Raw genomic sequence first — 27,375 nt, 5'->3', positions numbered from 1 at the left:
AAGTGAACGTACACACAAAGTTAGTGGACGTCTTTTTATTTTGATCGCATGTCAATATTTGTTTGAAAAGTGACTTAAGATTGTTCCGATTACATTTTCCAGAGATCATTTGAGGGAAGTTGGAAATTTAATCCTTTTCATCTGGTGGTCAAAGTATTCATTTGAAAGTTCGTCCGAGTTTTGGATCATAGACATGAAGGCTCATCAAACGAGGTTTGTTTGTAACATTTTTGTCATGCTACTCATTGATAAATTTCTCTCAGAGCGCATTCTTGACGAATTTCTTATCTTGATAATCCAAACTATTGTTTATTCGCTCTTCTTTTGTACCTAATACGATGTTGTCTTAATTTGATGGTATAAGTCTACATTCTGTGCTATTCTCAAAGCTTATTATTCCCCATATTTCGTTATGTAAGCCTCTCAAAGTACCAGACAAAAAAAAAGATATAAGACCTAATCATCATTAGAAAAGAAAATCTTCTTAACGCATCAGACTCGTTATCAAAGTTAGACAGCTTTACAGTTTTGACATCCATCGTGTGATAAAGCTTGGAAACAAGTACAATTTTTTTTTGAGGTGAAGTTTTTTAGACTATTCTTATGTCGCTTTGGGGATGCGTCTCTAGAGAAAACTTCCACTCTACTCTTATTTTTTTTCTTTTCCTCAGTAACATAAACTAGCACTTTATTCAAGACCGCTGGGTATTCCCTAAAAATATCTGACACACCTCGAAACTCATAGTTCAATACGCATGTCTACGTTCTCCTTATATATTTTATTGATTCTTCAATTTATTGATTTGACACTGTCTATGAAATTGAATTAAAGGTCAGACACCAAAGCTTTCCTTTTTTTCAACTGAATGAAAGGGTCAAGTTTATCAATTAACTAAATTTCTAGTTTCATTTTGTAATTCGACGCTAGTTGTAGACAGGATGCCCGGCTCTTCCTCATAGACAGGGTGCCAAGCTCTTTCACTTATGGTTTCTTTTAATATGATGAAATATGGAAATAGGGAAAACTCGTAGTAAAATTTAATTGAGTTCTTAACAAGTACTTTCCTAAAATGGCTTTCCTGAGAAAAATAACTTACAATTAAGGTCATAATATATTGAGAATTTTGGTTATTTTAACGTTTTTCAAGATTTAAAGTTCTGGCGAGAAAGTTGATTTTTGGCTATCTTTTTAATTTAATCGAATATTTCAATTTGGGAGGGGTTGGCAGACTTCCAGGCTATATTCTGAGTCTTATTGGACTATTTTTGAACTTTTGGATCCTCAGATCCTAAGGTCCGTAAGTCTTAAGTCTCATGTTAAAACTCAGAGTTAAAACTCTACCCTTCCAACCTACTTTAGAGCACTTACAAATCGATTGTGGTTCAAAAACTTCCCGGTGGATTTCCCTTTTTTCTCAAATATTATGACCTTGATTGTCTTTGAAAATTAAAAATGCCGATTTCTGCTCTGCGGGGGGTCTAAAATTAGGAGAAAACCCCAAAAATTTGAAAAATAACCCTTTTCCGACCATTTTGAAGCATTTTCATGAGGTCAAAATCAGTTTTTGGTGAAATATTTCACTTTTTGATAAGGTCCCGTTTACAGAAATCTAAAAATGCCAATATTTGAGAAAATTTTCAATTTTTTAAAAGTTTTTGGCTGTTAAATCGAGGAAAGGAATATTTTTAACCGGGAAATATGACTTAAGTTTGAAATTAGACCCCCAGCAGAGCAGAATTTGGTATTTTTGATTTCCAAAGACAATTAAGGTCATAATATATTGAGAATTTTGGTTATTTTAACGTTTTTCAAGATTTAAAGTTCTGGCGAGAAAGTTTTTTTGGCTATCTTTTTAATTTAATCGAATATTTCAATTTGGGAGGGGTTGGCAGACTTCCAGGCTATATTCTGAGTCTTATTGGACTATTTTTGAACTTTTGGATCCTCAGATCCTAAGGTCCGTAAGTCTTAAGTCTCATGTTAAAACTCAGAGTTAAAACTCTACCCTTCCAACCTACTTTAGAGCACTTACAAATCGATTGTGGTTCAAAAACTTCCCGGTGGATTTCCCTTTTTTCTCAAATATTATGACCTTGATTGTCTTTGAAAATTAAAAATGCCGATTTCTGCTCTGCGGGGGGTCTAAAATTAGGAGAAAACCCCAAAAATTTGAAAATAACCCTTTTCCGACCATTTTGAAGCATTTTCATTAGGTCAAAATCAGTTTTTGGTGAAATATTTCACTTTTTGATAAGGTCCCGTTTACAGAAATCTAAAAATGCCAATATTTGAGAAAATTTTCAATTTTTTAAAAGTTTTTGGCTGTTAAACTGAAGAAAGGGATATTTTTAACCGGGAAATATGACTTAAGTTTGAAATTAGACCCCCAGCAGAGCAGAATTTGGTATTTTTGATTTCCATTAAGGTCATAATATATTGAGAATTTTGGTTATTTTAACGTTTTTCAAGATTTAAAGTTCTGGCGAGAAAGTTGATTTTTGGCTATCTTTTTAATTTAATCGAATATTTCAATTTGGGAGGGGTTGGCAGACTTTCAGGCTATATTCTGAGTCTTATTGGACTATTTTTGAACTTTGGATCCTCAGATCCTAAGGTCCGTAAGTCTTAAGTCTCATGTTAAAACTCAGAGTTAAAACTCTACCCTTCCAACCTACTTTAGAGCACTTACAAATCGATTGTGGTTCAAAAACTTCCCGGTGGATTTCCCTTTTTTCTCAAATATTATGACCTTGATTGTCTTTGAAAATTAAAAATGCCGATTTCTGCTCTGCGGGGGGTCTAAAATTAGGAGAAAACCCCAAAAATTTGAAAAATAACCCTTTTCCGACCATTTTGAAGCATTTTCATGAGGTCCAAAATCAGTTTTGGTGAAATATTTCACTTTTTGATAAGGTCCCGTTTACAGAAATCTAAAAATGCCAATATTTTGAGAAAAAATTTTCAATTTTTAAAAGTTTTTGGCTGTTTTGTTAAATCGAGGAAAGGAATATTTTTAACCGGGAAATATGACTTAAGTTTGAAATTAGACCCCCAGCAGAGCAGAATTTGGTATTTTTGATTTCCAAAGACAATTAAGGTCATAATATATTGAGAATTTTGGTTATTTTAACGTTTTTCAAGATTTAAAGTTCTGGCGAGAAAGTTGATTTTTGGCTATCTTTTTAATTTAATCGAATATTTCAATTTGGGAGGGGTTGGCAGACTTCCAGGCTATATTCTGAGTCTTATTGGACTATTTTTGAACTTTTGGATCCTCAGATCCTAAGGTCCGTAAGTCTTAAGTCTCATGTTAAAACTCAGAGTTAAAACTCTACCCTTCCAACCTACTTTAGAGCACTTACAAATCGATTGTGGTTCAAAAACTTCCCGGTGGATTTCCCTTTTTTCTCAAATATTATGACCTTGATTGTCTTTGAAAATTAAAAATGCCGATTTCTGCTCTGCGGGGGGTCTAAAATTAGGAAGGAAAACCCCAAAAATTTGAAAAATAACCCTTTTCCGACCATTTTGAAGCATTTTCATGAGGTCAAAATCAGTTTTTGGTGAAATATTTCACTTTTTGATAAGGTCCCGTTTACAGAAATCTAAAAATGCCAATATTTGAGAAAATTTTCAATTTTTTAAAAGTTTTTGGCTGTTAAATCGAAGAAAGGGATATTTTTAACCGGGAAATATGACTTAAGTTTGAAATTAGACCCCCAGCAGAGCAGAATTTGGCATTTTTGATTTCCAAAGACAATTAAGGTCATAATATATTGAGAGAATTTTGGTTTATTTTAACGTTTTTCAAGATTTAAAGTTCTGGCGAGAAAGTTGATTTTTGGCTATCTTTTTAATTTAATCGAATATTTCAATTTGGGAGGGGTTGGCAGACTTCCAGGCTATATTCTGAGTCTTATTGGACTATTTTTGAACTTTTGGATCCTCAGATCCTAAGGTCCTAAGTCTTAAGTCTCATGTTAAAACTCAGAGTTAAACTCTACCCTTCCAAACCTACTTTAGAGCACTTACAAATCGATTGTGGTTCAAAAACTTCCCGGTGGATTTCCCTTTTTTCTCAAATATTATGACCTTGATTGTCTTTGAAAATTAAAAATGCCGATTTCTGCTCTGCGGGGGGTCTAAAATTAGGAGAAAACCCCAAAAATTTGAAAAATAACCCTTTTCCGACATTTGAAGCATTTTCATTAGGTCAAAATCAGTTTTTGGTGAAATATTTCACTTTTTGATAAGGTCCCGTTTACAGAAATCTAAAAATGCCAATATTTGAGAAAATTTTCAATTTTTTAAAAGTTTTTGGCTGTTAAATCGAAGAAAGGGATATTTTTAACCGGGAAATATGACTTAAGTTTGAAATTAGACCCCCAGCAGAGCAGAATTTGGCATTTTTGATTTCCAAAGACTGTCTTTGAAAATTAAAAATGCCGATTTCTGCTCTGCGGGGGGTCTAAAATTAGGAGAAAACCCCAAAAATTTGAAAAATAACCCTTTTCCGACCATTTTGAAGCATTTTCATTAGGTCAAAATCAGTTTTTGGTGAAATATTTCACTTTTTGATAAGGTCCCGTTTACAGAAATCTAAAAATGCCAATATTTGAGAAAATTTTCAATTTTTTAAAAGTTTTTGGCTGTTAAATCGAGGAAAGGAATATTTTTAACCGGGAAATATGACTTAAGTTTGAAATTAGACCCCCAGCAGAGCAGAATTTGGTATTTTTGATTTCCAAAGACAATTAAGGTCATAATATATTGAGAATTTTGGTTATTTTAACGTTTTTCAAGATTTAAAGTTCCGGCGAGAAAGTCGATTTTGGGCTATCTCTTTAATTTAATCGAATATTTCAATTTGGGAGGGGTTGGCAGACTTCCAGGCTATATTCTGAGTCTTATTGGACTATTTTTGAACTTTTGGATCCTCAGATCCTAAGTCCGTAAGTCTTAAGTCTCATGTTAAACTCAGAGGTTAAAACTCTACCCTTCCAACCTACTTTAGAGCACTTACAAATCGATTGTGGTTCAAAAACTTCCCGGTGGATTTCCCTTTTTTTTTCTCAAATATTATGACCTTGATTGTCTTTGAAAATTAAAAATGCCGATTTCTACTCTGCGGGGGGTCTAAAATTAGGAGAAAACCCCAAAAATTTGAAAAATAACCCTTTTCCGACCATTTTGAAGCATTTTCATTAGGTCAAAATCAGTTTTTGGTGAAATATTTCACTTTTTGATAAGGTCCCGTTTACAGAAATCTAAAAATGCCAATATTTGAGAAAATTTTCAATTTTTTAAAAGTTTTTGGCTGTTAAATCGAGGAAAGGAATATTTTTAACCGGGAAATATGACTTAAGTTTGAAATTAGACCCCCAGCAGAGCAGAATTTGGTATATTTTTGATTTCCAAAGACAATTAAGGTCATAATATATTGAGAATTTTGGTTATTTAACGTTTTTCAAGATTTTAAAGTTCTGGCGAGAAAGTTGATTTTTGGCTATCTTTTTAATTTAATCGAATATTTCAATTTGGGAGGGGTTGGCAGACTTCCAGGCTATATTCTGAGTCTTATTGGACTATTTTTGAACTTTTGGATCCTCAGATCCTAAGGTCCTAAGTCTTAAGTCTCATGTTAAAACTCAGAGTTAAAACTCTACCCTTCCAACCTACTTTAGAGCACTTACAAATCGATTGTGGTTCAAAAACTTCCCGGTGGATTTCCCTTTTTTCTCAAATATTATGACCTTGATTGTCTTTGAAAATTAAAAATGCCGATTTCTGCTCTGCGGGGGGTCTAAAATTAGGAGAAAACCCCAAAAATTTGAAAAATAACCCTTTTCCGACCATTTTGAAGCATTTTCATGAGGTCAAAATCAGTTTTTGGTGAAATATTTCACTTTTTGATAAGGTCCCGTTTACAGAAATCTAAAAATGCCAATATTTGAGAAAATTTTCAATTTTTTAAAAGTTTTTGGCTGTTAAATCGAGGAAAGGAATATTTTTAAAAACCGGGAAATATGACTTAAGTTTGAAATTAGACCCCCAGCAGAGCAGAATTTGGTATTTTTGATTTCCAAAGACAATTAAGGTCATAATATATTGAGAATTTTGGTTATTTTAACGTTTTTCAAGATTTAAAGTTCTGGCGAGAAAGTTGATTTTTGGCTATCTTTTTAATTTAATCGAATATTTCAATTTGGGAGGGGTTGGCAGACTTCCAGGCTATATTCTGAGTCTTATTGGACTATTTTTGAACTTTTGGATCCTCAGATCCTAAGGTCCTAAGTCTTAAGTCTCATGTTAAAACTCAGAGTTAAAACTCTACCCTTCCAACCTACTTTAGAGCACTTACAAATCGATTGTGGTTCAAAAACTTCCCGGTGGATTTCCCTTTTTTCTCAAATATTATGACCTTGATTGTCTTTGAAAATTAAAAATGCCGATTTCTGCTCTGCGGGGGGTCTAAAATTAGGAGAAAACCCCAAAAATTTGAAAAATAACCCTTTTCCGACCATTTTGAAGCATTTTCATTAGGTCAAAATCAGTTTTTGGTGAAATATTCACTTTTTGATAAGGTCCCGTTTACAGAATCTAAAAATGCCAATATTTGAGAAAATTTTCAATTTTTTAAAAGTTTTTGGCTGTTAAATCGAGGAAAGGAATATTTTTAACCGGGAAATATGACTTAAGTTTGAAATTAGACCCCCAGCAGAGCAGAATTTGGCATTTTTGATTTCCAAAGACAATTAAGGTCATAATATATTGAGAATTTTGGTTATTTTAACGTTTTTCAAGATTTAAAGTTCTGGCGAGAAAGTCGATTTTTGGCTATCTTTTTAATTTAATCGAATATTTCAATTTGGGAGGGGTTGGCAGACTTCCAGGCTATATTCTGAGTCTTATTGGACTATTTTTGAACTTTGGATGCTCAGATCCTAAGGTCCGTAAGTCTTAAGTCTCATGTTAAAACTCAGAGTTAAAACTCTACCCTTCCAACCTACTTTAGAGCACTTACAAATCGATTGTGGTTCAAAAACTTCCCGGTGGATTTCCCTTTTTTCTCAAATATTATGACCTTGATTGTCTTTGAAAATTAAAAATGCCGATTTCTGCTCTGCGGGGGTCTAAAATTAGGAGAAAACCCCAAAAATTTGAAAAATAACCCTTTTCCGACCATTTTGAAGCATTTTCATGAGGTCAAAATCAGTTTTTGGTGAAATATTTCACTTTTTGATAAGGTCCCGTTTACAGAAATCTAAAAATGCCAATATTTGAGAAAATTTTCAATTTTTTAAAAGTTTTTGGCTGTTAAATCGAGGAAGGAAATATTTTAACCGGGAAATATGACTTAAGTTTGAAATTAGACCCCCAGCAGAGCAGAATGTGGTATTTTTGATTTCCAAAGACAATTAAGGTCCATAATATATTGAGAATTTTGGTTATTTTAACGTTTTTCAAGATTTAAAGTTCTGGCGAGAAAGTTGATTTGGCTATCTTTTTTTAATTTAATCGAATATTTCAATTTGGGAGGGGTTGGCAGACTTCCAGGCTATATTCTGAGTCTTATTGGACTATTTTTGAACTTTTGGATCCTCAGATCCTAAGGTCCTAAGTCTTAAGTCTCATGTTAAAACTCAGAGTTAAAACTCTACCCTTCCAACCTACTTTAGAGCACTTACAAATCGATTGTGTTCAAAAAACTTCCCGGTGGATTTCCCTTTTTTCTCAAATATTATGACCTTGATTGTCTTTGAAAATTAAAAATGCCGATTTCTGCTCTGCGGGGGGTCTAAAATTAGGAGAAAACCCCAAAAATTTGAAAAATAACCCTTTTCCGACCATTTTGAAGCATTTTCATGAGGTCAAAACAGTTTTTGTGAAATATTTCACTTTTTGATAAGGTCCCGTTTACAGAAATCTAAAAATGCCAATATTTGAGAAAATTTTCAATTTTTTAAAAGTTTTTGGCTGTTAAATCGAGGAAAGGAATATTTTTAACCGGGAAATATGACTTAAGTTTGAAATTAGACCCCCAGCAGAGCAGAATTTGGTATTTTTGATTTCCAAAGACAATTAAGGTCATAATATATTGAGAATTTTGGTTATTTTAACGTTTTTTTTCAAGATTTAAAGTTCTGGCGAGAAAGTTGATTTTGGCTATCTCTTTAATTTCATCGAATATTTCAATTCGGGAGGGGTTGGCAGACTTACAGGCTATATTCTGAGCCTTATTGGACTATTTTTGAACTTTGGATCCTCAGATCCTAAGGTCCTAAGTCTTAAGTCTCATGTTAAAACTCAGAGTTAAAACTCTACCCTTCCAACCTACTTTAGAGCACTTACAAATCGATTGTGGTTCAAAAACTTCCCGGTGGATTTCCCTTTTTTCTCAAATATTATGACCTTGATTGTCTTTGAAAATTAAAAATGCCGATTTCTGCTCTGCGGGGGGTCTAAAATTAGGAGAAAACCCCAAAAATTTGAAAAATAACCCTTTTCCGACCATTTTGAAGCATTTTCATGAGGTCAAAATCAGTTTTTGGTGAAATATTTCACTTTTTGATAAGGTCCCGTTTACAGAAATCTAAAAATGCCAATATTTGAGAAAATTTTCAATTTTTTAAAAGTTTTTGGCTGTTAAATCGAGGAAAGGAATATTTTTAACCGGGAAATATGACTTAAGTTTGAAATTAGACCCCCAGCAGAGCAGAATTTGGTATTTTTGATTTCCAAAGACAATTAAGGTCATAATATATTGAGAATTTTGGTTATTTTAACGTTTTTCAAGATTTAAAGTTCTGGCGAGAAAGTTGATTTTTGGCTATCTTTTTAATTTAATCGAATATTTCAATTTGGGAGGGGTTGGCAGACTTCCAGGCTATATTCTGAGTCTTATTGGACTATTTTTGAACTTTTGGATCCTCAGATCCTAAGGTCCGTAAGTCTTAAGTCTCATGTTAAAACTCAGAGTTAAAACTCTACCCTTCCAACCTACTTTAGAGCACTTACAAATCGATTGTGGTTCAAAAACTTCCCGGTGGATTTCCCTTTTTTCTCAAATATTATGACCTTGATTGTCTTTGAAAATTAAAAATGCCGATTTCTGCTCTGCGGGGGTCTAAAATTAGGAGAAAACCCCAAAAATTTGAAAAATAACCCTTTTCCGACCATTTTGAAGCATTTTCATTAGGTCAAAATCAGTTTTTGGTGAAATATTTCACTTTTTGATAAGGTCCCGTTTACAGAAATCTAAAAATGCCAATATTTGAGAAAATTTTCAATTTTTTAAAAGTTTTTGGCTGTTAAATCGAAGAAAGGGATATTTTTAACCGGGAAATATGACTTAAGTTTGAAATTAGACCCCCAGCAGAGAGCAGAATTTGGTATTTTTGATTTCCAAAGACAATTAAGGTCATAATATATTGAGAATTTGGTATTTTAACGTTTTTCAAGATTTAAAGTTCTGGCGAGAAAGTCGATTTTTGGCTATCTTTTTAATTTAATCGAATATTTCAATTTGGGAGGGGTTGGCAGACTTCCAGGCTATATTCTGAGTCTTATTGGACTATTTTTGAACTTTTGGATCCTCAGATCCTAAGGTCCTAAGTCTTAAGTCTCATGTTAAAACTCAGAGTTAAAACTCTACCCTTCCAACCTACTTTAGAGCACTTACAAATCGATTGTGGTTCAAAAACTTCCCGGTGGATTTCCCTTTTTTCTCAAATATTATGACCTTGATTGTCTTTGAAAATTAAAAATGCCGATTTCTGCTCTGCGGGGGGTCTAAAATTAGGAGAAAACCCCAAAAATTTGAAAAATACCCTTTTCCGACCATTTTGAAGCATTTTCATGAGGTCAAAATCAGTTTTTGGTGAAATATTTCACTTTTTGATAAGGTCCCGTTTACAGAAATCTAAAAATGCCAATATTTGAGAAAATTTTCAATTTTTTAAAAGTTTTTGGCTGTTAAATCGAGGAGGAATCTTTTTAACCGGAAATTGATTCTTTGAAATTGACCCCCAGCAGAGCAGATTAGATTTCCAAAGAGGAATTTGGTTATTTTAACGTTTTTCAAGATTTAAAGTTCTGGCGAGAAAGTTGATTTTTGGCTATCTTTTTAATTTAATCGAATATTTCAATTTGGGAGGGGTTGGCAGACTTCCAGGCTATATTCTGAGTCTTATTGGACTATTTTTGAACTTTTGGATCCTCAGATCCTAAGGTCCGTAAGTCTTAAGTCTCATGTTAAAACTCAGAGTTAAAACTCTACCCTTCCAACCTACTTTAGAGCACTTACAAATCGATTGTGGTTCAAAAACTTCCCGGTGGATTTCCCTTTTTTCTCAAATATTATGACCTTGATTGTAGCCGGGCAAAAAAACTTTAGTTTTAGCGACGTTTTGATGCATTCTTCCTTTGCCCAAAAACGAAAACTTTAGAAAAAAATTATGGCTTAAAATTGTGGCTTTCATCAATGTACACGTTTTTTTTATATAAGAACATCCAAAATTCTTTAAGTGTTGAGATGTTCTTAACTTTTTGAGTTTTAAGCCTAAAAATGTTCTTAACATGTTCTTATTTTCGCTATTTTTTGAGTATTTTTGTCCATTTTCCTTTGAAATTGGATGTTTTAGAGTCTGCAAAGCTTAAGATGTTCTTAACTTGTTCTTAACATTTTGACCATCAAAGCCATCGATTTTGTTATATAGTTTGTTCATAGTATAGCTTTCTTATACTATGGTTTGTTCATGTAAAGGAACGTGTAATTAAATTAGGAAGAACTGACAAGGGGTGTTAGGATACAGTAACTGCTCCTATAGTTATCCCCTATTAAAGTGTATGCACAAAGAAAAATAGGGTTAAGTTTTGGTGCCAATTAAAGGTATACAAAAATGTGAATAGATTTCTCTGTACTTGCTGTCAGTAAACATCATACTAATTAAAAGCCAAACTTCGCGAAACTATATGAAGTACTTTCATCCTATAGTGATGAAATATGTGTTCAAATGCCTCTTAAGAACGCCTTCAAAATATCAGAATTGTCATTCTATGACTTTAAGATAACATCCGTTATCATCAACAACGTCTTACCAATTTCTAAAATTTTTGAATCGCCACTTAAATTCTTGGCTTAGTTATACGTTGAATATTTGACATCGATTTCAAGTCCCCTCATTTTTGTATGACCCAACACTTTCTTGATTTCAGGTGTGTCACTTTGTGTTTGGCGTTTGTTCTTATTGCTCAAGTGTCAGCACAGGTATGTCCATTCTCATTCGAATACATACACACAGTGAAGTGGCTAGACACGTGCATGTATTGCCCTCTTTTTTATTTCTTTTACTAATGTCAACTCTCTCTGATTGAAATTTCTACTATTCAAATTTCTATGTCCTCAGATTTATTTAGGTGTCCTCAGCTGGAAAGTGGCATAAGACACTACTTTATATTATTTGTTATTCGAATCTTTCTCTAATTCGAAGAACAATTTCTGGTCCCTTGAAGATCGAATTAGAGAGAGTCAACTGTCTTACTTGTGGGATCTTAGCATATGTTAAAACTACTCTCGTATAAAGTGTATGAATACAGTTTATTACTTTTGCTTTTATCGAGTGACAAAGCGTATTAAAGACTCGACCTTCACTTATTTTTATTCGGAAATCTCACTCAAACTCATTGAATACACTGAAAACTCTTCGCAATGAGTCATACATCTAAAAATTGACGTTGTACTTGATATACTTCATGTTCTGTCTCCACATGTTCTTTGTAACCCATCAAAAGGTATTAGCAGTATCTTTACTTCAAGTGCATCGAGTTCCGGTATTCGATCACTTGATTCTTTGTTTACCCTAAAGCTCGTGTTACACATAAAAGTTTTATGTTATGATTAAAACTACATCGTTTTTAAGTATCAGCTATTTTAAGTTTCCACAATGTACCGTTGCATTACAATTATAAGCATTTCAATAGTCCAGCTTCCAACGCCTCTTTTTGGCAACCATTTTTCTTACGACTGCGAGATATTTTGAATGTTTGTTTTTCAGTGTACCTTTATTAAAACTAACTTTCACTTTCCCAAACGAGATGACTTTAAACTCAAAACAGAACAAAAACCAAATTATTGAATAAAAAATTCAAATTATTAAGTGGATAAAGTCTTGTTTCTTCTCTTTCAGTCGGCATCGTGGGACAAATGGGGCGTTTGGTCAAATTGCACACGCCCTTGTGGCGGGGGTGTCACTCAAAGATCGAGACAATGCATCGGCGAAAGGTAGTAATCCTTTATTCCATGCAAGTGACTCAACGAATATCTCGACAGCGTTGATAATTCTCATTTTTCGGCTTGTTTGCCACTTAACTCGAACGCTCCACAACTTGAGCGAGTATTATTTCCGTATTCCTTGGTCAAACTAAACATTCTTTTAATTTTTTAGCGACGGGTTATCATGTGAAGGAAAAAGCGTTGAATACAGCATGTGTAACATTCAGGTATGTGACAACATGGAACTCTTTGACAACAAATAACTTTTTGCAATGCATACTTTAGTGATCCATCTTTCAATCGCTATTTACAAAATTGTGGTCGGAATATATTTGTTTCGTCGGCCTTCCATAATTTCGGACATCCAATCAAGGATGACTCTGTTCATAAGACGAACACGTAAATAATGAAGTCCATTCGCTTTCAGTTTGCACTCTTTTCGCTGTGAAACCAAGTCAGCGTCACTACAGTAATTCCCTCGAGAGTGGCTTCCGCATGATTGTAAAACAGAGTGCATAGAGAATGTGCGTTAATCTCGGTTGTTATACACGTGAGTATATTTTTGTTTGTAATCCCTTTGTTTGCAGGACTGTCCGGATGGGACACCCAATTTCCGTATGAAACAATGTTCAGCTTACGACAACAAACCGTTCAAAGGGAAAATCTTCAGATGGGCCAGTTTTACTCATGGTGCTGGTGAATGTGAATTGAAATGCATGCCCAAAAAACATTTTTTCTATGTCACTTTTAAAGACAAAGTGATCGATGGAACACGTTGCAATCCTTATACTTTGGATGTCTGTATCAATGGTAAGCGACTTTACTTTTCGTCATTTAGCTTTCGTTATATAGTTTTTACTAAATATTTTTTTCTGCTGTTTTGAATGGTATTTTTTCTCCTCCGGGGAGATGAAATTTTTATCAGCTTTCTCACTTTCATTTTTGTTCTTTAATATAAAACCTTGAGTCTAAATGGGTTTGGATTCGAATAATCTGAAATTCTTAGGTGTATGATGCTTTCTAAAGTTTGATTGGGGATGAATAAAATTTCCTAGTGACGTCTACCTCTTGGTGTAATTTTAAGTGGGGAAATGCAAATTTCAGTGGGGTCATTTAGAAATTTAAAGTTTCAGGATTCTTATCATTACTGAATACACAAACTTTTCAAGCTCTTTCTTTAAGTATTCTCTTTTGATCACTTCATTGTAGGTACATGTCAACCAGTTGGCTGTGATAATCAATTATTTTCAGATGCGAAGTTTGACGAATGTGGCGTGTGTAGAGGTGATGGATCGACTTGTGTACAGTTGAAAGACACTTACAAACCAATAGAAGGAGCTTACGGTTAGTTTTTTTCATTTCAAGAGATAAATTGCTAAAGCTGGAAGAAGCATAAATGAAAAATAAAGAATTTTCTCCCTTTCTCAGTAACAATTCCCTTTAAAATAATGGAGGGTTTTACTTCCCCCGACAAAAGCAGTCGCTAAAGCAGCGACTCTCTTATGGTGTCCTTATAATCATAATGCTTGAATTACCAATGTCGTAGAGCAAATATTTTGTACTCGTTATGAATAGATCTTTTGCCTTCTGAGATCCCTTCAACGTCACTATTCGAAATAACGAAAGAGAACTCAAGCTGAGCAAATTATTTCACTTGAATAACCAACCGAAGTTTTCTCCATTTTATTTTCGACATTGATATTCAGGCTACGTTAAAGTAACGAAGATTGCTGAAGGAGCGACCAGTGTTTACATCAAGGAGAACGGAGATCCTGATATGTACTTAGGTAATCTACATTTACACACCTTATGTAATAATTTCATTGTTTTCAATAGTTTCAGCTGGGTTTGTTTTTGATAGACTGGCGAGTAAAAAATTAACTCCAGTGAAGGCCGGCGAATTCCTAGCCAAACGAGTAGTGCATAGACTAGCTAACAAGTGAATTTACCGTTCGACTGGCCAAAATAAGATGCCTGTTTTCAGTATCTCTGGCCACCTGTGAATAACCTTTGATATGATTTTTTTCTTCCGAACGTGTATAAAACTAAACATTATACTGCCTTCATATATCTAATGTTGAATAGATTTTGATCACATCTAATCAATTTTTTACAATACAATCCCAGCTCTGACGACATCATCAGGGAAGAACGTACTGAACGGAGATTACATTTTCACCAGCCCACGCAAGATGAAGCTCCATGGCAACATTATGCATTATGAACGAAATGCTCAAGTAAACCAAATCACTATCGATGGTCCCACTGAAGTTCCTCTACAACTGAAGGTGTGTTGATAATCTCCTTGAATATTTTTTCATGTAGTTGCTGAATGATTCAATTTTAACTAATGGCAAAATCGGGCTAGTCTAGTCAGAACTGTTTGAGGAAAGTAAAGAAAAAGAGACAAAGTAAAGCGAAGTGAATGAATAAATGGAATATAAGCACAGCAACCCTATTTGATATTAGCCTGATATGATGAAGAAGTTACGTAAAGATGACGAAAATTTCTTCATAAGCAGTCGCTTCATTTTTCTGTTCTATCAATTTGCTGCTTTTGCATTTTAAGTTTTCTGATATTAGCCTAGATAAAATAGATAAAACTTAGTCTGAACCGAGTTGAATCAAGCCTGGCTTGAAATTTCTTTCCATAGGTATTTGTGATGGAGGGAAGCGAGCAACAAAACAACATCTCATTTCAGTATATGTTGCCTAAGGCTGATGCTCCTATTGAGCAACCCAAGCGGGCAGAATATGTTTATGTGGAGAACGAATGGACTGAATGTACAAAGTCATGTGCTACAGGTAATATATAGATATTTTTAACGCGTATTTTTCCGGTCTATTTACACTTGAATACTCACAAGCATGATTGCGAAAACGTTCGTAAAATTTTGACGTCGTTACCAGTGCTAAATGAGCTTTGCAATAGGGTGAATTTTCTTTTGTTATCACTGGTAACAAGTTTTTGGCCGATTTTTACAATTGAAAAACACTAAAACATTGTCGTTTTTAACAGGATTCCGTAGTCGTTCATACTTTTGCGCCAACAGAGTAACGAAAGAAAAAGTGGAAGCATTTTATTGTAACAATCTTCAACGACCTGTAACCAGGGAGAGGTGTAACACACAATCCTGTCCAGCAAGGTAACGCCATTTATTCATCATTGATCTTCATTAGTGTTCACTAGAATACTACTCTTAACGATACAAATCTTGATTTTCAAGGGGAATCGGATTTTCATCAAATAAGGGAGTGTATCGAATAGTAGAGAATCGTTTATGAGAGTTTCTTGTTGACTGCGATACCTTTAATACTATCGAATAATGGAAGTAAGAGTAGTGGAACCAGGTGGAACGTCAAATTTGAGGGCGTTAACTGTAATTCGATTTCCACTGTACTTTTACAGATGATATTTCATTTCTCAGTCTCATTTTCCTCTAGATGGTACATTAGTCAATGGGCGGCATGCTCCACCACATGCGGGCGTGGTCTTCGAGCCAGGCGTGTTCATTGCGTTCGCACACAACCTGATGGCAACATTGAAATGTTGTCTTTGGAAAAATGTCCAGGCGAAACGCCAAGGAGAGTGGAAGTTTGTGTTGATCAAGGATCATGTCCCAAATGGTTTGCCAATGAATGGTCCCAGGTATTTATATAAGACATTTGTAGCTTTGGTCTCCATTTTCATTCTGCATCTCGACATGTAAAAAACGTGGATAGTTTTTGCAATTGACCTGAATGAAACGTTATAAGTTTTCCAAATTGCAGGTAGATTTCGTCGTATTTCACTGTCGATTGTTAATCTTCACGTATTTATTTTCTCGTACACAGTGTTCACAATCGTGCGGGAATGGCGTTCAAACTCGACAAGTGGAATGTATGAGTATGGAGGATAACTCAGTGGAAGCAACAAAATGTTCAGAGGCCGAAAAACCTATCATTCAACAACCTTGTCATAATGCACCGTGCGGCTCACTATGGAAAACTGGGCCTTGGAGAGAGGTAAGAGTCAGATTTTTGTAAAGGAGCTTTTGATTACCCAATTTTGTCCAACTTTCCTCAATGGCCGATAATTGAAATTGAATATTTTTTCTTCAGCACACATTGAGCACTTTAATCACCTGTTTCGTATTACTTTATATATTGTTGTGTTTTGACCCAATCTCAAGCAATAGCAACTCAGACCTGAATCAAACGGTGATAAGTAATATATTGTGGGCTAATCCTTGTCAACCTTTTGCTATTTTCTTTCTCCCGCCAGTGTTCAGCGGAATGTGGGCGTGGTATGCGCATGCGTCAAGTGACATGTGAGAACAGTGAAGGATTTGAAGTTCCCGCATCTTTTTGTGATAAAGAAAACGAACCGAAACATTATGAAGAGTGTACAGCTGAAGAAGGAGAATGCAAACCAAGATGGCAGACAACCATGTGGAGTAAGGTCAGGCTTTAGTTTTTGACTCCATCTTTATATTTTATTCGCTCTGATAATGTATTGGAAGTCTTGTTTGTGATTTTCCCATTTGAGAGAAGTTTGGAAGGGTAAGATTTAGGATTTAAGGTATCAACAAAGCGAAAGTTCATATTAATGCCGGTTGAATTGTTTTTAAGACAACTGTGACTCTAACTAGAAAGGATACTTAATGGGTGGAAATCTTGTCGAACACTTTCGTCACCAAGCTATTTTTTCGTCACTTTTGCCCGACGGATTTGCTGCCGATAAGGTACTACATTTCGATATCCTCCTATTTCTGACAAACCTATTTATTTATTCAGTGTTCAAGCAAATGTGGTCGAGGAATGCAATACCGATCATCTTACTGCACTCTTTTGAATCCGGAACTTAACCGGATGTCCGTATTGAAAAATACAGAATGTCCATCCGACGAGCAACCGATTGTCGTGAGACGTTGCAAAAATGAGAAGCCGTGTCGCGTTCGATATTTCGTGTCTCGATGGAGCAAGGTAGGAAAAATTATTTTATCTCAGTCCAATTACTGGAAATCTAAATGTCGTTTATTTTTGACATTATAGAAGCCACTTTATCCCCTCTAATTGAAGTAATGATTGATCTTAGCTTTTTTAGTAATAAATACTTAGCAAGATATAATTTTCATTGGGTTGGTCTTATCGAGGACTTATAAAAAGCACTTAAAATAACACCCGCCCAAAGCTCTGTCAACAGTCACCACGTCGTCAGAATCATCCCTCCTGAATAAAGTTATATGAATTTAATGCTGTTTCATTTTACAGTGTTCGGTGTCCTGTGGTACAGGGATCGCCAAAAGAACTATCCAATGTTACGCTGACCGAAATATCGATTACAGTAAACACGCATGCGCTAAGCTCCAAGAACCAATCAGCTTCAAGCTTTGTGACATGCCCAAATGTAAGTAGAATTAAACCCAAGTTTTTCTCATCAAGAGATATGCTTTGCTTTTCCTATACAAAAAGCAAACGGAAAGACGAAGAACCAAAGGTTAAAACGAAACCTTTTACACAGTGAGCTTATTCAAAATTTACTATTATCACAAAAAAAGAGCCCTTTCCAATGCAAAAATATGATTTCCTTTACATGTTACATTTCTCTGTGCGTTTCTTCAATTCATTTTTTGTTCCTCAATAATCACAGGTGATGGGTCAGATGAAATCACAACACCATTATCACAAACCACAACTCCTGTACCTTCAACAACCAAAACTGTCTCTTTGAAAGGACCAGGTATATTTGTATCTAAAATCGTGTTATGAAGGCATAAATAATACATGCAGTGGTAACTCTTTAACTCGAACCTCTGTAACTCAATGTCATCTTAACTTGAAGAAGTTCTCTTGTCCGTTCGTTAACAACACCACCTTATAAACCTCACTCCATATATCTCAAACTCCTTAACTCGAACAAATTGGTGTTCGCCGTGCGTGGTCGAGTTATAGAGACTCCGCTGTATTCTTGATTTCGATGATGAGATTATATCATAAGGCGAGCCTTAAACAGACCAGTTTGGTCCTTATTGGCGGTGATATTCTAATAACTAGTTTTGGAAAGGAGATTGTGTTCTTGTGTTCTTATTATCCAGAAATTTTTCTTTTTATTTGTAGTGATTCTTCACAAAGGCGATAATGCTGATTACACGTGCACAGTCACCGGATTGCGTAATCCAAAAATCACGTGGTACAGTGATGACAAACCTCTGATGTCAAACTCGCGACTTCGACCAGTTGATGCACGGTTCGGAAGCAAATTGATCGTGTTGAGCGCTTCTGAGGAAGATGGAGGGCGATTGAAATGTTATGCTGAAGATGGAAATCAAAAGGGAGAGGATTCCCTTGATGTTCTTGTTTATGGTGAGTGGTGATATTATGTTGGGCTTTATCAGCGTTTCTTGAATGGATCGCTAAGTTTTTGTTTCATGTATAGAGGGGTTGTGGGGGTTTTTGTGAAGAATTTTATCAGGGTTGTCATCCTTATAGCTGAAACTATTTACGAAAGTTTTTCCCTAATAATAAGCCTTGAAATAGTAAATTCTTAAACCTAAAGACTATTGATGAGCATTGGAAAGAAAGTTCCTTCTTGTTAAGGTTTGCAACACTTACAACAATCTTCGGTATTGATAGTTTTAGGTTAACTTTTTGATTTATCATTCTTAGTGATTTAAACACAATTTATCAACTAAACTTATAATTTCTCCATTCAGTCAAACCAACAACCAAACTTTCTCAAACCTCGACCAACGTCAAAGCTGGACAATCTCTTACCATCACTTGCCAAGTTGAAGGCTTCCCTAAACCTCGAGTCCAATGGCAAAAGAATGATGATGTATTCAGAGTTGATGGGTTACGAATCACTCGTACTGACAGCGCTATTACTTTCAAGAGGCTGGTAACGAGTGATTCAGGGAAATATGATTGTATAGCTTTCAATGCTGCAGGATCATCGACCTCAACTGCTAATTTGAAAGTTGCTGCAGATGAGAATGGTAAGCTTGCTTTCTCGACCAATCACATCCAAGTACCCTTTTACGTCGGCTATATTTTCACCTCAGACACAGAATAAGGACCAAATAAGTAGGTCATTTTGGGGTAGAGACTAATTTTCTTTGCTGAGGATACTTCAGACTTCAAAACTCTACGAATTTCCTTAAACTAGATATTGAAATCTGTAAGCTCTCTAAGTTCTATACCTAGGTGCTTACGCAAAGTTTCTATGGTTACTTTTGATTCTGTCTTTTTAGCCAACGAATCCATTTCAACAGGTGAAGAATCCTCACCAGACGCTGATGACAATAACTGCCAAGATCAACAGAATACTTGCAATCTCGCCAAACAAATGAAACTTTGTGAATTTCCTCACTATGAGAAACGTGTATGTTGCAAGACCTGTCGCAAACTTGCAAACGAAGTCATCAAAAAGTCCCGATAGCTACATTATATCATTTCTAAGACTTTTTCCAAGTCGATCTAGTGTAGCACTATGAAAATCGTTTATCTAATTTGAGATAATTTTGGAGTCAAAATTGAACTTATTCATGATATGCTCCACTAGAGAGCCTTCTAAGAATTTTCAAAAAATTCCACCCAATACGTCACTTTTTCTATCTTTTAAGTGACGTATTGGGTGGAAAATTTTGAAAATTCTTAGAAGACTCTACAGTGTTGCATATCATGAATTGAATAGGTCATTAAAGGAAGGATCAATGACTGGAGTAAAGAGAGGAATATCATGATATCTTGAAGACAAGAACACAATTCCAACAAAAACCAACACGCCTGAACAGAACTTCCATCAGAATCTAGCCTAGACCATTTCTGAAAAGCCATACGATTGTACTTTGTTGAAAACCTATTTTTAAAAAGTTTAACCAGTTAATTTGAGCTGAGGTTTAGATGATTTTATTTTTTCTCGATTTTTATCAATTAATCAGCAATTTAGAAACCCAAAATTTTAGTTCTTAAGTTCTGGCCTAAACTGCGTGTGCTTAAATATTTTTCTTTCTCATAAAAATGTATGTGAGGGCTTGGTGCAGACTAGAAAGGATTTGATTTATGAAATCTCTGTATTGGTGGGTATGAAGGCATACTACCAAAAATGACTAATAGACAAAAAAATTTCGCCGCATATTGTACATAATTAGTTTTTACTGCGAATTTATATTTATATGCTTCATTTTTGATTTTCTTTCTTTTTTTATACATTAAAAATAAAACTTTCTATCTAAAAACTTTTTTACCTTTATTGACTCATGTGGAATGAGAGCTCAGTGTAGATTCTCAACGATGGTGAAATCTCGCAATTTAGGCTACGATTGGAGAGATTTTGTAAAACTGCTTACTCTAAAACTATTAATAGTCGTAGTTGTCTAGCGTGTAGACTAGATGGCTATTAAGATACTTGTGAATGTTTTTTTTCGGTGGTCAGGTAGATATTTCCCCCTTTCACTTGTTATCAAACCCGATATCTTGGGAGCTCTCAAAATTCATTGATCTAGAGTAATATGCTCTGGTAAAGAGTACTTACCCCTCGGATATGTTACTCAACTCAGTCAAAATCACCTTCGGCCATATTCGAAAATTACAATTTCACAACTTTTGCAAAGTCAGGCTTATAGACCTTTTCATAAATTACGTCACGAACATCAATTGCCTCGTATTCAAAAAAATTCCATGGTGATTATGTTTATTGAGATATTAAATTATTTTCTTATGAATAGGAAGTAGTTTTCATGGTAATCACCATGGCAATAATTTCAAAACGAGGTAAGTGATGATTGTAACGTAATTTATGGAAAGAGGTCTATTGCGGTCGGTTATTCGCTATATTCGAAGCTCTGAGGCTGAAAGGGAGTGACCTAGTAGATATACACTCTTTTCCCTATAAGAGGATCAGAACGAACTATAAGCACTATTCCCCGCCTTCCTTTGTCCAAGGAAAGACAGACGTTTTGCTAGTCTAGCACAACCCGCGACACAATCATACATGGGCGCAGCATGCACATCAGTAGCGATTTTATATGTTCGCGCTTTAGAGGACGGTAAAGTGACTGAAGTGCGATTTGGTAAAAGTGGTGATTTGCTCTCGTCCTCATTTCTTTTTCTATTTGGTTGAGTTTCAGGAGGCTTTTAGTTCTATTTTCGCAACTATAGACGCCTTGAATAAGCGCCCCGTCAGCACCTTGCAGGGCCCGCGCCACCGGGGGGGGGGGGGCTGGGTGCCATGCCCCCCCCCCCACTTTTTTGCAAAGCAAAATAAAAAATTTCTCTTCACCTAATTATTTTTTTTTTCTTTCTGTGCGAGTGCCAATAAAAACGTCAGAACCTTTCTAGAAGAGGACAGATGGACACTTAAATAAGTCTAATTATACTCTTTTGTTTTAAACAAACAAACTTAACAGTTTTCTTTCAGAAAATCAGAACAAAAAGGAAGCTGTTTTAGCCAAATAAGATAGGTCAAAATCGAAAATTTTCCGGCCCGTCGGCGCAAACCGTGGTTGCGCCTCCTTAGTCACTATATTTTTCTTGGCCCCCTCGCTTTCAAAATCGTGGTGCGGGCCCTGTCTTGGACTGACTACCCAATTTCCCTCACATGACATGGGTTGACCCTGGCGAAGGTTTATTCACTTGCCAAGTGTACCGCTGCGAATGGGAGTCAAACCTCAGTCGCCTGTGCAGCAACCAAGGTTAATGACCACTATACCACTGCGCCTACCTCAGTTGTTCAGGAAATGTAGAAAAATTTAAACCTTACCGTTTCCGTCACAGAAAAACACGCACGTCGTCGTAATTTTGCCGATTTACTTAACCTAGCTCAGGATCTGCTCGGAATATCTTTAGATTACGTAATCGAGTGACGTAATGCTTACTGGGAAGAGCTGTTCAGTCGGGTTGAGCCTGATTATATCTTGAAGCTGTCTTTTGCACTATGCTAATAATGTAATGTAATCTATGCAACTCCCCTCAATATTACGTAGTTGTAATATTCGAGCTCAAACTATTTTAAGTTTAAAGCCGACTGTTTTGGCAAATTTAGGAAAGAAAACCTTTGAAAATCCTGGAGAGGCATGAAAGTGCCAAAATGACGACAAAGAAGACTCATAAAAGATAGAATATAAATCAGGTTAATAGAATTGTTGCTTGTTATTTATGTGTAGGCTTGCTTGTTTGTTTTGATGTTCTTCTATTTTATACTCTTCACTCAAACATTGATGTGATGTGAAGTGAAGGTTTTTTTTGTTTTTTTTTTAAAGTTAGCAGGTTCAATCATAATATAATATTCAATACACTATTTGTATCTCTCAGAAAATAAACACTTACAGAACGACATAGTTTATCATTTGGAACATTCTATTGTGGGTGCAAAATAGGGCGGAAACTAAGTAGCACCCTCAGTGCAAAATTGCCGCCTCATCTTTATTCGCCCGCGCGAAAACGCGAGGAGCTAATCATTTTTTTCTCGTGCGCTCAAGGGGAAAAGGAAAGTGATCGATATTCTTTGAAGGAAAAACGTCAGAAACAAACGGTGAAGGCTTCTTCGTAAAAGCGAAAGACATGTATCTATTTTTCGGATCCGGCATGCGGGAATAGTGTCAGGACCTGCAGGTGACCTGGTAGGGTTGGGTATGGGTGTGGTTTGGGTGTGGTTACGTATCAGATTGGCTAGGAATTTGGTTATTATCAGTTAGGGTTAGGGTTGGAGCCCGAAAAAAGCACTCTTTTGTGATTTTCTCTTAATACAGTCTGGTCTGCAGTTTGTACAATATAAATAGCCATCAGAAACGCTCTTTCGACATGAATCCGTGGCGCAGTGGATAAGGCATTGGGTTTCAAAACATCGGAACTTTGCATTTAGTGGGTTCGAGTCCCACCGGTGGCGATCTGTCGGTAAGTCATTCAGTAAGTTAGAAAACATAGTAAATAACTCACACAGAACCAGAAAGTCAGAAAAACTACGAACAAGAGACTGGAAAGTACGAAATAAGTCCAGATCTGTCTTTCGTCTTTACGAAGTTAAGCCACGACCGAAACAAACCCAAAGACCAAAAGATCATGGCATGGACCAGGGGTTTAGGTACCCCCTAAGAAAATAGGTACCCCCTGAATTTTAGGTACCCCCAAACAACAGACGTTAGCAGGTACCCCCTGTGATTGGTACCCCCTGTGACTTGAGTATATGTCAAGAAATGAAAACAATTGTATATTTTTACAATTAAAAAGAATAATGATAGTTAGATAAAGCAAGATAAAATATAGTTCCCAAGCCCCCAGACCTTACTGCATAAAAGTTAGATACCCCCAGAGATCATAGGCAGTGTAGCTGGAACCTCGATATTCCAGGATTAGAAAAAGCTATACCTGTTATCTTTTTTCTTTAAAGAATCAACAAGCCATCAACATCAATAAATTCCACACATTTCCTCAGAAACTTTTAAAATCATCTGCCATTATGACTTTCTTGAAGCCGTTCCGAAATGAACCAATCGGGTTATGTATCGGAATTCCTATGGGAGTTCTTTTCTGAAATTTGTAAAATAGCTAAGTCGGCAAAAAAACTTTTCCGGGGGTTTGAGGAAAAACGGAACTGCTATCATTTGTTTTTTATTTAACCAGATATTTAAATTTGGGCTCAAAAATACTTAAATAAATAAATTAATAATAATTTACTATATCAATATACTATTTGTATCTCTTAGAAAATAAACACTTACAAAACGACATCGTTTATCATTTGGAATACCCCCGTATTTGGATCACTCTATTGTGGGCGCAAAAAAGGGCGGAAACTAAGTAGCACCCTCAGTGCAAGATTGCCGCCTCATCTTTATTCGCCCGCACGAGAATGCGAGCTATTCATTTTTTTCTCGCGCGCTCGAGGGGAAAAGGAAAGTGATCGATATTCTTTGAAGGAAAAACGTCAGAAACAAACCCAAAGACGAAAAGATGTATTTTGTTGTTGAGAATCGATCCTGTGAAGATGAAAAATTTTTTGCTTTGGGTTTTTTCGGAACGCTGAAAAACTCTAATTTCGATCTTCCTTTAAGGTAAAGAGGTTGCGAGATTTGGGTTAGCGAGGCAAAAATCGCTAAAAAGCTGGTAAAATCGTAATCCTCAAAAATCGAAGTTCCAGCCTCACTGATAGGTACCCCCTGAAATTGAAAAAAAATCCAGCCCCCAGCCTTTTTCAGGAAGATTTTGGTTGTAGCCCCCCCCTGCGGGCTGGGGGGGGGGTTCATGCCATGTCTAAGATGTATTTTGTTGTTGACAATCGATCCTGTGAAGATGAAAAAATGTCTGCTATGCATTTTTTTCGGAACGGTGGAAAACTCTAATTTCAATCTTCCTTAAGGTGTAAAGAGGTTGCGAGATTTGGGTTAGTGAGGCAAAAATCGCTAAGAAACTGGTAAAATCGTAATCCTAAAAAATCGAAGTTCCAGCCTCACTGATAGTTTATTGTTCAACTTGTTGACAGTCTAAACTGAAACTCCTATATCAGGTCAGGATTAGAAACTAGGCTAGTCTTACCTCTTTTATCTTTTCCTTTACAACAATACAATGCCGACAAGTTGACACAAACACATGTGTACATGTACATTGACAAGTAATCCCTGAGAGAAATTTTTATAGAAATGTGCAACAAAAACAAAAGTGGTATCTTCTACTGATTGCTTCCCAGCACTCCTTCGCAGCTGTTTATCAAATTTCCACCAATGAAGTTGCCACATTTCAAACGACCCTTCTTTTTGGCATCCGTGGCGTCTCAGTGCCTTGCACGACGGGCGGCTGTAAAATCCCACCCTTCAAATATTTGTTTCAATCCGTGATCTGTGGCTTAGGTTTTTTCTCATCTTCAATTTACTGAAGAAAGCGGGAATTTGAATCCTGGTAGAATTGGTGTTGGTTGTTGTTGCTGTGGAGCCATAGGTTGGTACGTTGTCACAGGGGATTGTTGATTTGTTGATATCTGGCTCATTATGTAAGAGAACTTTGTGTCCATTACCTTCATTTTCTCTTCTTTCAGAAGGTGGACTGATTCTAAAAAAGTTGGGTCCTTGTTGGTCACCTCGGGTTTGGGCTTCTCTTTTTTTGTCCCTCTTACATGCCTGAGATTACAGTCTTTTTGGTAACAGCAGCCTTTGGTAATTGAAGTTGAGCACATTTTAGGATGGAAGTCTTGACATTGTTTTCCTTTATTGCATCCGCTGGGGGCTCGAGTTCCATGTGAAAGTAGCTTCTTGCACATCCTTGGGTGGTTTAAGGAACAGTTTTTCCCTCTCAAGCCATGCTTGCAATTCCCTTTAACGTAGAAACGATAGGTCTTCTCCTTTTGAAGCAATGTTTGGTTGTCATTGCCTTTGGGTGAATTTGGTGCAGTTTGTTCAATTTGATCGTCCTTGGGATGGTCTGGTGCAGATGTCTTTTTGCGGGTTTCTTTGGGAAAGTTTGGTGCAGGCATTTCTGTTAAGTCCTCATCAAGGAGATTGATTTGATCAATATTCTCAAGATCTGGATATATTCTTTCTATTTGTCGATTTGGAAGATCTGGTATTGGTTGGTAGGGTAAGTTGGTGAATTGGTTTTGTCTTTGGGTTTCTGGAGAGCTGCTTAATTCTGGCTGGGTAGGTGGTGTAGAATCTTTATTCTTTATGAACCTTTTCTTTTTTCCACAATCATCTTGTGGGATTTTGGTTAGTTCACAGGGTTGACAGACGTAGTAAAGTCCCGGGAGATTGAAAGGGTTGAAAGTCTTTTTGAAGGTAGCATTTACGATGGACTTCTTGGCCACAAAAGACACATGCTAACAATGGAGTGTCTTCGATTTTGAAGCAATATGTCTCATTACATAATGAGCATTCGTCAGGAAGGAGATTTTGTAGTCTGCAAATTAGTGCATTGGCATTTGCTGATTTTACATATTGTTCTTGATTTTCGACTTTCAGGTAGGCTAAAGTTGATTCCAGAACAGGTTTGTTGGATTTGCCAATGTCTTTAGTAAGTTGATCGAGGGATTTGCCATATTCATAACATCTAAGGCAAGACTTAACTTCATCATTTGGAGCAGAAATGCACAATTCAGCAACCAGATTCTCTGCAGCTTCAACCTTGTTTTGCCGTTCAACATTGTCAGACATAGTTACGAATAGGGTTGACGTATGGAGGTGAAAGTGTAAGGATTGTTACCTGCTCAGCTGCACATGGAATTCCAAACTCTGTCATGTGCAGCTGATCCTACAGTTTAAGAGTTGACAATCCTTTTGAAGCTTGTGGGAATAACGTGTGCGGGGCAGGGATTCTTGTGCAATCAGAAGAAAGAAGAAAAATTAGTCACTTAGCTGAATGGCTGCACTGTGGGGTGAGTCCAGCCTGATGTTGAAGCGTCAGAGTTTATTCGATAAGGTGGTCTTCAGACTTTACATACAAACAATCCAAGGCAGGATTGATTGTTGTTGATATCCACCAGTTGTAGCTCGCTAAACATTTGATTTTGATTTTTTCTTCTTTAATTTTTCCTTTTAATTTTTATTTTTCACTGAAAAATACTGGCCTCTCCCACGTGTTTCCACACAGGTTCAGCCTTATTCACTAATTCTTAATGGAGTGAATTTTTGGACCTACCTCCGGGTACCCCGGTGGAGGTTCTATAAATTAACCTATGTCCGTCCGTTCGTTCGTCCGTTCGTCCGTCCGTCCGTCTGTTACCAGCTTTTCTCAGGATTGGCTGATTAGTTTTTTCTGATTTTTTGCACAATGATGCAAAATGGCAATGCCCAGAACGTGACGGAGCCCGATTTTTGAGAAAAAATTTATTTGGGCAAATTTGGGCCAAAAACTACCTAAAAATAGGGTTTTTTGGACTTTGTGCAAAATCCTGTCATTACTTTTTTCTGATTTTTTGTACAAAGATGGAGGGCAAGATTCTCTAAAGAATGGCTGAAGTGGTTTTTCCCGGAAAATTCTTATTCGCCTTAAAAAACGGATTTTCGTATTTTGGGGGAAATTCCCTTTAACCAAGTAAGAAAATATAGCTTTTCTCAATGTTGACTAATTAGTTTTTTCTGATTTTTTGCACAATGATGCAAAATGGCAATGCCCAGAACGTGACGGAGCCTGA

At 36.0% G+C, this 27,375-nt stretch overlaps 2 protein-coding genes across 6 annotated transcripts in view; one reads left to right on the top strand and one right to left on the bottom strand.

Moving 5' to 3' along the window:
- The window catches only part of LOC136809967 (protein FRG1-like), a 230,614-nt gene extending 203,683 nt beyond the window's left edge, over window positions 1–26,931 (bottom strand). For 2 of the 4 annotated variants that reach the window (XM_067066531.1, XM_067066532.1), the window contains exon 1: window positions 26,839–26,931. The gene's annotated coding sequence lies outside the window, so the exon portion shown is untranslated. The remainder of the gene's footprint in view (window positions 1–26,838) is intronic. The other 2 variants (XM_067066534.1, XM_067066536.1) reach the window with 2 other exon arrangements.
- Window positions 26–20,494, top strand: LOC136809955 (papilin-like). 2 transcript variants are annotated; one of them, XR_010847040.1, is made up of 20 exons: window positions 26–213; window positions 11,219–11,270; window positions 12,190–12,284; window positions 12,448–12,502; window positions 12,863–13,085; window positions 13,485–13,619; window positions 13,982–14,062; window positions 14,403–14,563; window positions 14,930–15,080; window positions 15,295–15,421; window positions 15,720–15,924; window positions 16,110–16,280; window positions 16,540–16,716; window positions 17,052–17,240; window positions 17,529–17,664; window positions 17,908–17,997; window positions 18,375–18,620; window positions 18,971–19,252; window positions 19,508–19,782; window positions 19,951–20,494. XR_010847040.1 is itself a non-coding variant. In XM_067066519.1 (19 exons), exons 1-19 carry the CDS (start codon window positions 194–196, stop codon window positions 19,693–19,695), a joined length of 2,784 nt encoding a protein of 927 aa, XP_066922620.1. In that variant the 5' UTR covers window positions 78–193; the 3' UTR covers window positions 19,696–19,784. The 2 variants fall into 2 exon arrangements, 1 of the variants encoding a protein (XP_066922620.1); XM_067066519.1 differs by lacking the exon at window positions 19,951–20,494 and having other exon boundaries at window positions 78–213; window positions 19,508–19,784.
- Window positions 26,932–27,375: the final 444 nt, after the last annotated feature.

This window comes from Clytia hemisphaerica, unplaced genomic scaffold (assembly GCF_902728285.1).
Source record: "Clytia hemisphaerica strain Z4C2 unplaced genomic scaffold, Clytia hemisphaerica genome assembly, whole genome shotgun sequence".
NCBI lineage: Eukaryota > Metazoa > Cnidaria > Hydrozoa > Leptothecata > Clytiidae > Clytia > Clytia hemisphaerica.
The sequence above is the reverse complement of the archived record's forward strand: the minus strand, read 5'-3'. Positions and strand labels throughout refer to the sequence as shown.

Excerpts from the sequence above, each read along its gene's own strand:
- LOC136809955 (XM_067066519.1), top strand. The coding sequence starts at position 194 with ATGAAGGCTCATCAAACGAG. Across the intron at positions 14,063-14,402 it reads AGATCCTGATATGTACTTAG|CTCTGACGACATCATCAGGG; the intron begins GTAATCTACATT and ends ATACAATCCCAG. Across the intron at positions 15,422-15,719 it reads ACACAATCCTGTCCAGCAAG|ATGGTACATTAGTCAATGGG; the intron begins GTAACGCCATTT and ends ATTTTCCTCTAG.